The sequence below is a fragment of the Trachinotus anak genome, unplaced genomic scaffold, assembly GCF_046630095.1.
Source record: "Trachinotus anak isolate AG129_WGS33_773 ecotype Australia unplaced genomic scaffold, CSIRO_AGI_Tana_v1 ptg000002l, whole genome shotgun sequence".
NCBI classification, from domain to species: Eukaryota; Metazoa; Chordata; class Actinopteri; order Carangiformes; family Carangidae; genus Trachinotus; species Trachinotus anak.
Window position 1 is genome coordinate 19654914 of NW_027273853.1, and position 14489 is coordinate 19669402.

Here is a 14489-nt window from a genome sequence, read left to right on the forward strand (position 1 = left end):
TGGGTTTGTATGACTGCCTTGTTGGAACTGTAAATTGCTGGACAATATCTGGTGTTTTTTTTTCCCCATTCCCTACCTTCTCATAACTTCTCAAAAATATAATTTCACTGATCAATCTTTATGATTTTTTCACTTTTTCCAAAAGCCAGTGTAATCCATAGTTGAATCCCTACTCTCAGTACTCTCATACTCTCAAGAATTACAGTCTTTTTTGTATATTCCAATTGCTCATGTCAGGACTTGATTAGACCAAGTTTCACCATAAGAAAGTTATTGAAAAAGACTAGGGTAAGTTAATTATGCTCCATCACAGTTCTGGGTCATTGTGATCAAAACTAATAGCTGCTCTCATGGGATGAGGCCAGCTTCAATGGGAAATAATTTACACTCACATGTCATTGCATGCAGCATTGCAGGTAGACACTAGATGGCAGTATTAACCAGGAATTGTTTTTGAAAGCCCTTAGAATAAATTGCAGCACACATTTTAACATTTACCCCTTTTCATTCATTTATTTTAAGACTTAATTTCTGCTTTTTAAAATTAAGGGGCTTTAAGATATTTCAAAGTTTTTACCTCCTTTGGTTAAACAGTTACAGCTTTGGCTACTGACCGAGTATGACTATGCTTTGTGAGGTAAAGAACATGTTATAATACATGTTAATATTGGACAAATTGAAGGTTTGACCTGATGATGATGGGGTTAGGCTGTGGCTAACACCAGAGACACTAACACACTACTACTACATTCAAAACCACAAATAGAACAGTATCATGGTGGGATATGTTATCTGGCAGCCATGAATGTCTGTACAAATATTTGTGCCAATCCAGCCACAAGCTGTTGGGCTATTCCCTGGATAAATGAGAAGTGACTGGCAATGGTGGCGCTAAAGGAAAAAGTCAGAGAATCACCAATCACCTGATTTAATGACTTTATAGCAGTGATTCTCCAAAAATTTGTTGGCGCCCAACATTGAAGGCTTTTTTCCCCCCTCTAAGGATAGAGCAGTCAATGAGCAGCCAGTGAAGTGACTGAGATAAATGAATGTGATTAAAATCAGTGGAAAGGAGCGAGACCTGGCTTCATAACAGTAATGTCTGTAGCAACCTCCCTAATTGTGTGATAATACCAGATGAAGGAGAGCATGGCTACCTGGAGGTAGATCTGTCCCGTGTGACTATGCCCTTCAGAGTCTGAACAGTATGTTTTTCTATACGTGCAGGTGTAAGATGTCTATATGGACATGTTTCTAATGTATAAACAGATCTCCAGTGTAGAAAGACGACTGCAGCATCAGGAAGAAATAAATGATAAAACTTGTATCTTCTCACTAATATGACTGAAATTTCACGCTAATGTGTTAACCATCATAAAGAAAATGTATATTTTGTTTGAATGCATAAAGCGCTGCATGAGATGTGCTTTTTCACAGCATTTTATTGCTGAGCTAGCCACTGCTATGGACAGTATAATTATCATGTTTCCTTTCAGTCAGTTCTGTACTGTATGCAATTTTTGTTATGCTTTTAGAGTCAGTGTCATGTACTGCACTGACAAATAAACTGAGCTTCGACTGCACAACACCAGGGTTCACTGTTGCTCCAGAATGACGTCCAACCTGCTGTCAAATACAGAAGCCACAGTCTCACGGCATCTCAGATGTAAACTCAGCCAGATCAGTGAGCAACCTCCAGATCATCAAGTAATTATTCCAACCACCACTTTAGATTCATCCACGCCTCAGACATTTTTTTTCACACTGGATCCAGACATTTTACAGTTACTTGCACTGATCTGGTTGCGTCAGTATTACAGTGTGACTCCAGTTATTTTCAGTACACACACCTCACTGCGTTTTTTTTTTTTTTTTTTTTTTTTAGAGTAAAGAATATCTCTAAAATCATTTAAACTGTAGGCTACTTGCTGATGTATCCACCTTGGCTGTCATGCAAGTTTATGCTACAGAGGTGGACTATGGTTCATACAGATTCCTAAGAGCCAGAGAGTATGGGTTCAGTGGGAAAAACATAACGCTATAGTTGCGGTTAGACCTTTTGAGTGATCCCAGCAAATGTCCTTGAAAGTAATTCAGATCTTTTCAATGAGTTCTCCTCCAGAGGAACAAAGGATACATTATGCATGCAATCTATTATTAATGGTCTTGAGTCATGTTACCATCTGACATGGTCCCTGAGAAAATATCTGAAAAGCCTGATACTCTGGAAGACTTGTCCTCTAAACATGGTTATATAAAAGCAGCTGGTTCTATATTATGTCATTTATTATTTATTGCAATTTCTGTCTTTTACATTTCACTTTCACATGTAACACTTTACAGGATTTCTGTATTTATTCTATTCAAACGTTAGGATAAATCATGTTTCCCAAAAGCAGATTATAGACAATAAAACACGCTTGTGCTCACTGTTTACATCGCCTTTTTTTATTCATAAACCTCATCGTGGGCTACATCAATGACTTTTTATTGGACCTCTAAAGCGATCCAATCAAAACTCTTTGCTGCTTCATCCCGAGAGTCCATTGGCTGACAGCTGTTCTTGGTTCTCCGCGGCCCCGCCTCAATCTGTCAGGCGCAGCGCGGGTACAGCACTGTGTGACTGTGGATGCGCTGTAGTGAGACACTACTCTTTAACTTTATACTACAGCCCCGGATGGACTTTCACTAAAAACAGAACAGTAGCCTATTTATTAGCAGAGCTCGTCCCAGGCACATGCGTATCCAAACTCCACCGTCTTGAGTAGCCTGTTTTCCTCCACTTTCTCCCTGCCCTCTTTTACAGTATGAAGTGCAGTTATGGCAAGGAGTAGCAAGTCAGCAGCGAGGACCCTGGAGGATTTGACGCTAGACTCGGGTTATGGTGGAGCCGCCGACTCCTTCAGATCTTCCAGTGCGTCGCTGTGCTGCTCAGATGCACATGGGGCGAATTACTGGCATTTAACCGACTCGATGCACAGTCGACACAACAGTCTGGACACTGTTAACACGGTCCTGGTCGAAGACGCCGAGATCCTGGAGTGCACCGTGCAGTGCGCCAAACTGCCCGAGCTTGAGGATGTGCCGTGGAGCCTCGGGGAACTGGCGAGCGCACTGAGCAGGGACGAGGAGATGAGCCTGCCGACCCCCCCGCAGGACGTCCTGCTCAGGCTCTCGGTGCTGGTCAGCCGGGCCCTGGTCCGGGTCGCCAAGGAGGCGCAGCGCCTGAGTTTGCGCTATGCAAAATGCACCAAATACGAGATCCAAAGTGCCATAAAGATCGCCCTGTCGTGGAGCGTCTCGACGAACTGCATCGGCGCGGCCCTCGGTGCCTTGTCCCTGTACAACATGAGCACGGAGGAGGACAAGTTCAGCCGCGGCAAGTCGGCCCGCTGCGGACTCGTCTTCAACGTGGGGAAGTTCTTCAGGTGGATGGTGGACAGCCGGGTCGCGGTCAGGATCCACGAGCACGCGGCGATCTACCTGGCCGCGTGCATGGAGAGCCTGTTCCGCGAGGTGCACGGCCGGGCGCTGCGCAGCGCCGCGCTGGAGCGGGACAACGGGATCCCCAAGTTCACTGTGGAGACCCTGGAGCAGGCCGTCAACAGTGATGCGGAGACGTGGGGGTCCCTGCAGCCCTGGCAACACCTGATCTGTGGGAAGAATGCAAACGGTGAGTTATGGATCCTGTGAGCCTGCGCGACGACAGGGTCTTTTCTCCACAAACCTCGCCTCACGTCAAATGATTTAGATCAAGATGCTTTTTGCCCCCCCCCCCCCCCCCCCCCCCCATTTCACTGTAGAACATTTGCATCAGTATTACAAAGCAAAGCCCTCTTCACTGGATTTACCCAAAACGACCAAAAATTTCAACAGGGGAAGCTGCCTGGAACATAAATTATTACAATAAGAGGATTTATAGGAAGAGGTCCCTCAGATTCACTTGCAGGCAGGATATGAAACGGTTATACCTCAATCTCTCAGTCTCTTTCTTGTTGAGGAACTGTGAACTTTCACTGAAAGACATCAGCGAAAGAGCATTTCTGCAGCTGAAATAGTGCTTCCCTTGGAGTGCAGGAGAGCTGCAGGCAGGTGATGACTGGGAAGATCAGGGTGGGAGAGAGTGGTCCTCTTGCCTCCTGTTTCTTCCGTTCAGTGTTGTATTGCAGTTATATTGCAGTTGTGCAGATATCTTCTTTTATATACCTTCTAATATGAGGCTGTTTTGTTGTTGAAATGATGAAGCTGCAAATGCAAAATGATGAAGCTGGGCCTGATATCTCCGGGCTTAGTGTCTCACTCTAGGAGCTTTTAGTGAATGGGGCTCGCTCTGTTTCCTGCAGTGATGCCCTGCAAAAGTTGGTTTTATTCTTTTTACCCAAAGAGGAAGGATGTCTTTCATTCCTGGATACATCTACTGATCCTGGTACACACAATACCTCCTCAGTAGGTTTCACGTTGGCTTTCCAAGTCTTAAAAAATACTTTTTGGTGTGTGCTTTGAAAGTAAGTGTAAATGTATTTGGACTTCCGCACAGCTTAAGCAGTAATGCATCACAAACCACACTTACACATGCTTGCCCCTGTTTTGATGGATGTTGTAAAAGTGCTGCTGTGGCTCCTCTTGCAACAGGTTTACGTAATGAAAGGCCTTGGGGGACCTGTGTGCTATCATGCATTATGCAGAATGATGTGAATAAAACTGAGTTATAGAGTGAGGGAGAGAAAGAGAGACAGACAGACAGAGAGAGAGAGAGAGAGAGAGAAAGAAAGACAGACTCTGTGACTGTATTGATGAATCACCAGCAGAAGCCTGGCAGCAAGAGGAGAGCACTTTAATTCACTGTACCGCTTTGTTTCAAAGCCACAGTGAAACCTTTTAAAAACACATGCCAGTTTGTTTACACTGTCCGTGTCGCTCTGCTTTACAACAGCACATGATTGTAAGGCTTCAGCTGCACTCTCAGCATCAAACTCGCACCATTTTGTGTTCATCTGGAGTGTTAGCAGGGTACGTTGTCATTTTATCAGTCTGCCTCTTGCCACAATGCAAACATGTCAAGACAGTTCAAAGGGGCTGCAGTATATGTCAGGGTTTACAGTATGAGCCCATACTGTACAGTGCTGAACGTCAACATTCATTCACTCTGCACATTTAGGCCACTTGGCATGAGCGAGGCACCAGCTGTAGAGGATGTGTGGTGAGTGTTCAGTGGTGCATTGGACCACTGGCATCGTGTGGCATCGTGTGCAAGTCCATGCTGTGAAATATGCTAGTCATACTTGGGTAACGTGTAGTAACTACTTGCATAAAAATAAACTTTAAGGTGACTGTAATTAATATTTTTTGAATAACAATGTGTCCAGTGATTATACGAAAGGAGCTTTTCAGCAACTCCGTGCCGGTTTGGGTCATCTTCACCCCTCTCTGACCGTGCTCTACCCGCCCAGTGCCAAACAGTTAGCAACTAGCTATTTTCACCAGCTAGTTAGTAATTATTCCATCACTTAGGTCAGGTCAGTTTAAGGCAGGTTTAAGACGGACAGGTTCACAGACAGTAGAGTTGTTGGTGACTGCATGGGCATCAATTTACAGGAAGATCCATGTCGTGGAGTATTTCGCCCTCCACAACATTTCTTATTGTGACACCGCAGGACCTCTAAACCTCAAGACACCCTCTATCTGCAGTGACAGATGAGGCCGAGACACACGCTCATCATTTGTTGTGTTCCCTGTAAAACCAAACGCCCAGTCAGTCTGAGGGTGGGTTGACCTTAACCAAGCTCCCGCCAAATTGGACCTCCATATCGCTCCATCCATTCTCTCTTCCTCTCTCTGCCAAGTGGGAGTAATTGAGGTGATTTTTTCCTATTAAGGGACTAAGGGTACTTAGCAATAGTCTGACATTTTGGGAAATTTTCACATTTGCTTCTTGCATGCTTATTATGTGCTAGATGTCTTGAATAGGAGCAGTGACTTACTCACCGTGTTGAGAATGTAAACAAATGTATTTTACAAAATGTCGAACTGTTGCTGTAAGTCCTCTGGATTTATTAATGCTAGGAGAACAGTCCAACAAGCATGAGAGGCTCTGTTTTAGGTGTAAGCACTGTTTATACTCCATGTTATATATTTGTATGCATGTATTTATTTCTATGTAATTCATCAGTTTATTCAAACAAAGGGGAAAAGAGAAGGAAAAAAAGTAAGTGTAAGTTGTGTGTAAGTCCTAAACATAGGATCTATAATTACCCTTTATGCTATAATGTCTGTTTGCACCTACTGCAGCTCACGGTTCCACATTGGCACATCTAGCATATGGTCAGCCTCCCACACACCAGCCCAACACACACATACTCACTCATCCAAACACATACATCAAGATGTCAGGGGCTCCTCTCACCACGTCTGACTCAGTGTTATTTGCAGGTGGGTGTTGGGTTCCCCGTCTTCGGCTGTGGTATCCTGTCAGAACAGGAAACTACTCTATATAGTGGGATATTTCTTATGGCTCCCACAAGACTCAGGAACACAGTGATTCTTTGATGTCCTTAATGACGTGTATGTCAGAGAAAATGTCTAGTGTGAACATGATATCCTGTGCTCAGGGATATGCAGGCTACCACCCTGAGGACGAGTTTTTAATCACGCTTTAGGTGTGAGATGACTTTCAAGTCTGGGCAGAACTGGTTATGTTGAAAAATTTAAAGCAGAATTTCACCCAAAAGTCATTTAAAACAAGTGTAGATGATGTCTCTTGCAATTCCAGACCTGTTTTTTTGGTGGCACTAGTGTGTTTTGCTCATTCACGTGGACAGGTGGCCAAACATGCACAACCTGATGCTGAAATATTTCTAGTGCAGCTACAGTTGACTTGGTTATCTTTTTATTTATTTATTTATTTTTTTTAAAACAAAACAAAAACAAAGCAGACCATTTCTGGAACCCTCTGGTACCTGGTAGCCATAAACTGGTGGATACATATATATTTAATATAGAATTAGATAATAGAATAGAATTAGAATTACAAAGCTTTTATTTTCATTTTAAGTGTAGCATACAACAAAATTAGGACACATTCAAAGCTGCTATATTCAGTGTTTCATTGTGCAATGTGAAAGGGGTCCAAACTGCTTTTAAAGTGGGATAACATTTTTGATTTTTTTTTAGATTTTTTTGCCAGTTTGCGTGCACCTCTCCCTTTTCTAAGCACATGGTGAAAGAAAGTGTGTGTTTTTAGGGTCAGTGCTGCAGAATAAATAAACAAGGCCTTCTTTGGTAACTTACATCTTTGCATTGACATTCATCAATCATACAGAGAGAAATCCACCACGGAGCTGTCAGAGACACCAAATTCACTGTTAAGCTAAACAGAAATTCAGTGCAGCCACTACTTGCATCTTCGTGGAGCGGTTGTCAGGACCATGTGATATACAACACTGCTGAGGGGTAATTTGAGGTAATTTGAACAACTAGGCGTGCTGGTCTGTGGCATTGTTCTCTTTTCACTCTTACCTTTTCCTGCTTGGAAAACATTATTTGCTATCACTAACGCTAATGCACACCTATCACCTATCAAAAGCCACTGGGAGATGTGGAAAATCACCAAGTGAACGGGCAAATTTGGGGAAAGTGGGCACACAAAAATAGTAAATTACAGGACTGTGTCACATTCCTCAGAAACCACTGCACCATCACAGTGTGAAGTGTGGATGTGGAGAGAGATTTCACTTTTAAAGCCTGTTGTTCTAAAAGCAGAACATGATCTGGTGTAACAGCATATATCACGGTATATTCTCACATCCAACATAATTAGCAGATTATTGTTTTCTGCTTGCTGTCTGACTTTTTAAACCTGAACCTTGTCCATGTAATGGAAGTATTTTTACGAACTCATCCTCCTATTCGTTGTGTGTGGCTCTATTAGCCATTTTTTTGTTTCCCAACAAAGCAGCATGGGTTCCCATGTATTCCAGACAATTTACTGTTGCAGGCTGCGGTGGATCTTCTTCTTCTTTTGTACAGTAGACACAGTTTAGTGCATTGCTGCCTCCCACCGGTGTAGTTACATCATTGCCACTTTAGATCTGTGAGGGCTCTACCATTAGCATGGTATAGTAAAAGTCCATACTGCAGGGCAATTTCATACTGGTTTTATACCATTTATACCTTCTACTGCTAAGTAGGGAACCTGTTGGGGGTATGATGTGTAGAGCAGTGATACTTTCCTCTTCCTCTACTATGGAGCTTAGTGCTCTTTATTGTAGTGCTTCACAGGGGTGAGAGAGTACAGATCCAATTCCATTAACAGGTCTTTTATTCCCAATAGTCAGCACTGATGTGCGAGGTCGGTGCCTGGTGCACACATGGTGTGGGAAAGGCAGGCAGACAGGAATGACTGCGGTCTACTGTGGTACCACTCTGTACTGGTGGAGACCAGTCCCCATTATGTCTGGGAGTCAGATATAACTTATCTGTGCTAGGGAAACCCTTACACAGCAACAGACACATGCAGATTCATGCACACAGAGAAGGAGACACACACTCCCTCACAGAGTCACACATGGCCCAGGAGCAGATCTGGAATTAATTGGGAGTTTGGGAGGGAATGAGGAATGCTGATGTGACATGGAGGCTGGTACAGCGAGGGAGAGCTGCAGCCAAGTCTACTTCAGTTGATTAAGAGGAGACAGGTGATAGAATACAGTTAATTCTTCACCCAGCTGGCGGTGTCTGCGATGGATCGGGTGTCTCTTGTCTTCTGTAACATCCTGTTTTTCTTCTGCACCTAAGAGGATTGTATAAAAAGTGTCAGTTGCATGGTGTCACTCATTGCGATGTGTGTTGATACATGCAGCTGGAGGACATAAGCTCAGTATTAGTCAGCCGCTATGTGAGTGCGACTGCAGCCTTTGTACATACTGTAGTGCACAGACACAAAGTAAGAATTTGTATCCTTCTGTTCAGGATGTTTTTAGAGGTTATTCAATGCAGAATGGGTGAACTTGTGCCCTGTTTTTAACTTTAAAGGAAAAGAGCTCAATATTACAGTCATGGGCAGTTCAATCAATATTTATGAACAATCTCCATGAGGCTAAAAACCACAGCACCAACCTGTGATGTCATTTGAGAAAATGCTGCTGCTGCAGCTCGGACTAATTCAGTAGATTTTTCTAATTTTCATGCTTGACCTCTTACATCAAAATGAGATTTACTCCATTATAGCCCTGACAATGTCAACCCAGAGAGTGTGCACTTATTGCTTTAAAAATCACTCACATTTACCGTCAGTTGCAAAGCTACAGTATTTTCTTACCTTTGGGTGATATTATCGAGGGAGCTTTATTTCTGCCTCTGGGAGAGAAATGTTTTCGAGGTTTTGGGTGATTGCTTTGTAAGATTTCTTGATGCATAGGTGTCAAGTTCACCTGTACCTCTCTCAATATTCTGTATTAGCTCTTAGTTTGGTTGACAATGAGAACATACCAGTGCTAGACCAGAATAGTTTAACAATTGCTCTGCACTACGAAGCCAAATCCAGTGAAGCCGTGCCTAAGAATGAATTGTTCATGATGTCGACTTTGGAAGAAATGTGAAGGGAGAGGAAGAGGCACAGATGGCAAGGATCAAAACAGGAAAATCCATAAAAGAAGCAGTGGGTGACAGATGAGACCCAGACAAGCAATGTGTACGTCTTATTATAGCAGGAAGAAGAGTCTGAGCAAACAAGTACCAGCAAGCGGATTAGTTAGGTGAAGCATCAGTATCTACCGGTTTTTTTGTAGCTCTGACTTTCTTTTGTTGTAGAGAGGGAAATGATCCCATTTAAATATCAGACAGTCTGGCAGAAAGTTAAGAAGAAGATCGTGCTAAACAAGCTTTTAACTTGTCTCCCCTCTCTGATGTGAGCTGAGTACCAGGCAAAAGTCTAAGAAAAGTGATATATCTGATAGAGAAAAGCTGCATGCCAGGACACGTCGAGATACTTCTGGATTGACAGTTGATGAACTATGAACCAAATTCCAAGATATTTACATGACACATAAAACGCATACATGCTGTCTCCTATTGTGGTCAGCACCAGTAACGAGCAGCACTTTGCCAATCCAGCAAGGCTTACATCACCTCATCTGTTGTTGTTTAATCACAAAGATGACAGTCAGAGGATCTGCCAGCAGCAACGTCGCTTATACTGTAAGTTCATTACATGTGAGAAAACCATCTTCAGTGACAGTTAGGCCCCTCTCGGTACGTTTGATAATCCTCTGCTGATAACACTGTCATATCAGGACATCATTTCCCTAAATCAACCAGCCACCCAGAACCACACAGAGCCAGCCAGTCAGTCAACGAGTTGGTGTAAAGAGGAGCTCTTATCTGCCCAGAGTGCCCACTGAGTCCTATTTAAAATGATGAGTTCTTTTGGAAGAGCTCCCAGTTTTCTTACTTTTTGTCCAGATGAGTTCAGCGTCAGTGTTTTACACTAAATCACTGAGTGTCAGAACTGAAAATAATATCAAGTGGATTCGGTTAAAGGAATTGTTTGACATCTTGGGAAATATTGCTTGGACTGCAACAGTGGGGCTAGCCTGATAATCGTGAATGTTGCTGACTAACTGGCTGACTGACTGAGTGATGATATTGCCACCGCTGCTCAGCAGAGTGCTGAGCCGCAGTCTATCAAGCCGCTCTGGTTACCCGGCTCCTCTGGAACTGCAGGGAACAAAGGATACACTTCACACTGAGCCTCGCCTCCATCACAGCAAAATAAAGTACTTTCATTACATGTATCATTATTATTAAAGGAGGCTAACCACGATGACCAATTCTACATATCAAACAGAGGGAGTCAGACATAAAGACCCGCCGCTAATAAAAGTCTGGACATTCTGTAGTTGGAAGTAAATTAAGGCTAAACTATTGTGGATCCTATTTAGAGAGACAAAATAAGAAAGATACTCTTTCACCTGGTAGAACCCGTGCTGTTTGGGTCTTTCCCCTGGCGGCCTGGCTTCAAGTCCGGCTTGTGGCCCTTCTCTTTCTCTCTCTCTCACTCCAATTTTTCTGTCTCTCTCGCATTATGTAATAAAAGCAAAAACCTGAAAAAATAACTTAACAAAAAGAAAGATAGTCTATCTTTCCAAGCATTCTCTCTGAGTGATCGTTTTATAAGTAAATACAGCTCAAATCACGGCTCCATCTTTGTCTTTCATTCGTGTTTAGTGATTTTTTTCTGTTTGGTGATTTCTTTTTAACCTAGTCTTGTTTTGCTTTCTTGCTGAGAGTTACATAAGAGGATTGCCGTTGTGCACCACATCTGTATGTTACATACGAAGCTCCAGCCAGCAGCTGGTTAACTTTGCTTATCACAAAAAGTGGAAACAGGCACAGACAGCAGCGTGGCTCTGCCCACCAGCACCTCTCAAAGCTCACTAATCAACACTTTATAGTTTGTGGTTTTATGGAGGAGTTATGTGTGGGACTGTTTTTTGGCTGGGTGCAGTCACTTTCTGGATACTTGCTGTCACCATGAGATTGCCAGGCAATCAGTGGAGACACCAGGAAACAAACATCATATGACGGATAACGATTAGTGAGCTTTTGAGACACTGGTAGGTGGACTTTCGGAATGAGTGCGTCTAACTGTTTCCCTTCGTTACTGATCCTTGTGCTAGGCTTAACATAGCCTTATATTAAAGGGGGGTATTTGTAAGTCTTCTTTGCCGCCAAACATGGTTTCTTGCCGTGGTGATTATCACTTGTCAAGAGCTTTGGAAATTGTTGCATTTACAAGACAACAAGTTATAATACGTCCTATGAGTAGCACTATGTCTTCAGGGCAGATTTGAGTCTAGACTGAGTTGCTACCAGAAAGTGAGGACAGACCAGCGCTAGCTGGTTAGCGAGATTTAACTTTGGTGTTGCTTTCCACCACTGGAGACAGCTCTTGGTAATTAAAGGAATTTAATTTTGTTTGATGCTGAACTGGTAAGAAAACAGCTGTTAATGCTAATGCTGGCTATGTAGCAATTGCAAAATTTGCAAATAGCTCCTTCAAAAGACAGACATACAAGTCTTATCGGACTTATCATTTAACTCTCGACAAAAAAGTAGTAAGTGTATTTTCCAAAATGTCAAACTATTCCTTTAAGGAGTATTACTCACAGTTTATCCCTGAATCTTTGGGTATCCTGAACATTTACAGAGGATTAGTCAAGGTGAAGAAGATTTGCTCCCATACACCCTCTCAGCAGCCGCTGTTCAACTCTCCTGCAGTTTTCATTATAATCCATGGCTACAGTACACTAAGCCGTGGGGGTGCGAACATGTGTGGGATTTCTGAGGTGATCGTGGGGAGCTGGACTTCTATTATTTCAGTCTTCTGTAAACCACTTTATGCGTGTTTCCCCTGCACATGACGAATACGTCAGCTGTATAAACACAGCACCGATATAGTTCATGTGACCGAAATAAACACACTCTGCTTTTGACATGCCAGCGTTCCCATGGAATAAACATATACTTTCACTGGAGGACATAATTATCCTTGGATACATGGATATATACACTGGTTTGTGCCGATCACTGCCACCGTTTGTTGTGACATTACTGAATCTCTTATATACGCCTCAGTGGTTTAGAATCAAAATAAAGAATGGACGCTTAAAATCAGAGATAAGTTTATAAAGAAGACAAACTACAAAAACATTTTTACATCAACCTGAATAGATCCACTTCCCCTCAGTCTGGCCACAGCACTTGTGAAACAGTAACTGTCCTCCCACATTTCTCAAAATGCCCTGAAACAGTCCCCTGGATGTGCTTGAACTTGTTTTACCTAGTTGCATGTGGAGGGATCAGTTGTGAGGGTGATAGTGACAGTAACACCAAGAGAGCAAGTTTTTCTAGTTAACACAAGAGACACACCCCTTCTTGCTGCAATGCAAATAAATATCCTGGAAAAAATATAAAGAATATGACTTGCTGTGTAGGTTTGCTTGTGAACAGTGAAACAACATACTGGGGCATGGTAGCGTTCTAGCGGGCGGTGCATGTGCTGATGCAGGACTGACTCTGTTCCGCTGGACCAGTATCCCATTACCTCCCATGAGAGCTCAGTGCACTGACCTTCGGACTACGTGTGTATCATTGCATATATATTGCATGCATGTCTGAGTAAAGTGAACACACTACTCCTCTCTCTATTTTCCAGTGCGCAGTCGCCTCTATCAGAGCCTGTGAACTGAAAGATTAATCCAGATGATTTCAATAAATCAATCAAGCTGGGAATAGATGGAAGACTTTTACTTGTCCGTCCTCGCTCCCTCTCCGTCTTTGCCCTTCTGTCTTAATTTGCCTGCTCTTTTCTCATTCTCTGTCTTGCTTCTTCATTTTCTTCCCTCCATTGCAGTCCAGCTTTGTTATTCACTGCATATATAATAAGTCCACGCTCTGCCACTGCCTTGATGGAGAGTCAGTGTTGAGTCGAGGTAACCTTGTCCTGTCCTACAAGTCTGCCAGGACTCTAATAATTCTGTCAATCCAGACGTGGAAGGCCCCGTCGGGGGGCCTCACGCTGCAGACAGACACATGTGTCTGAACCATGACAGGTCTCCTCCAGATCGAACTACAATCTGTAACTGTAGTTTGTACTGCGGAGTGGGCGGGGCTGCATGTGGGTGATGTGAGAGAAAGTGAATGAGAAATGTGCCAGACAGCGAGACTTTGCTCGAGTATCAATCAACATTTTCACCATTAGGCCCATGTATCCAGTGCCAAAAAGCTTTTTCTCCAAATCTGCACTTAAACAGCTGAACGTGGGACGTCTTCTCAATCCTTTTCTCCAACTGAGTGAGTTTGCTCAACCCCCAGCTGAACTAAAGCCATATGGTACAGATTACCACAGAAGAAGGTGTATGTCTATTTTGTTCATGACATTCTTTATTACTAACATATGCTGGTTCCTGTTTTACTCTCATTTCATTCTCTAAATGGATCAGAGACTGGCAGAATAACAGACACTGTGAAAAGACAGATGCAAACAGTAACTGTGACTTCTGCCCTTCACATTTTACAAAAACACTAATATGAAACATTTCACTACACTGCTCTGTTATGGTAGACATTAGCAGTGTGCAGTGCCCTAGATCCAAAAGATAAATATTGCCTTATATCTTAATTTGAGTACTGCACGTTGTGTTCATAAGTCATCTGACTTCACTCCCCTGAAGAGAAACTATCTTTTGTCCCATTTTTGAAATCTTGTCAGGATTTAAGTTTTTAAAGGAGATCAATAAACAATGATGTGCTTATGTAATGATTGGAGATGAAGTAAATTTATTTTTTTAAAGATATTTTTTTGGGCTTTTGTGCCTTTATTTGATAGGGCAGGGGAGATTGACAGGAACGGGGCAGAGAGAGGGGATGGCATGCAGGAAAGGGTCAGGCCAACAGGAGTCGAACCGGCGACTCACCTGCGAGGAGCATTT

At 43.0% G+C, this 14489-nt stretch overlaps 1 protein-coding gene across 1 annotated transcript in view; it reads left to right on the top strand.

The window, feature by feature from the left end:
* The first annotated feature begins 2621 nt into the window (after nt 1–2621).
* Nucleotides 2622–14489, top strand: part of btbd11b (BTB (POZ) domain containing 11b) — a 66414-nt gene continuing 54546 nt past the window's right edge. Inside the window, exon 1 of the mRNA XM_071504526.1 lies at nt 2622–3673. Coding sequence (XP_071360627.1) covers nt 2821–3673 — 853 coding nt within the window. The 5' untranslated portion in view covers nt 2622–2820. The remainder of the gene's footprint in view (nt 3674–14489) is intronic.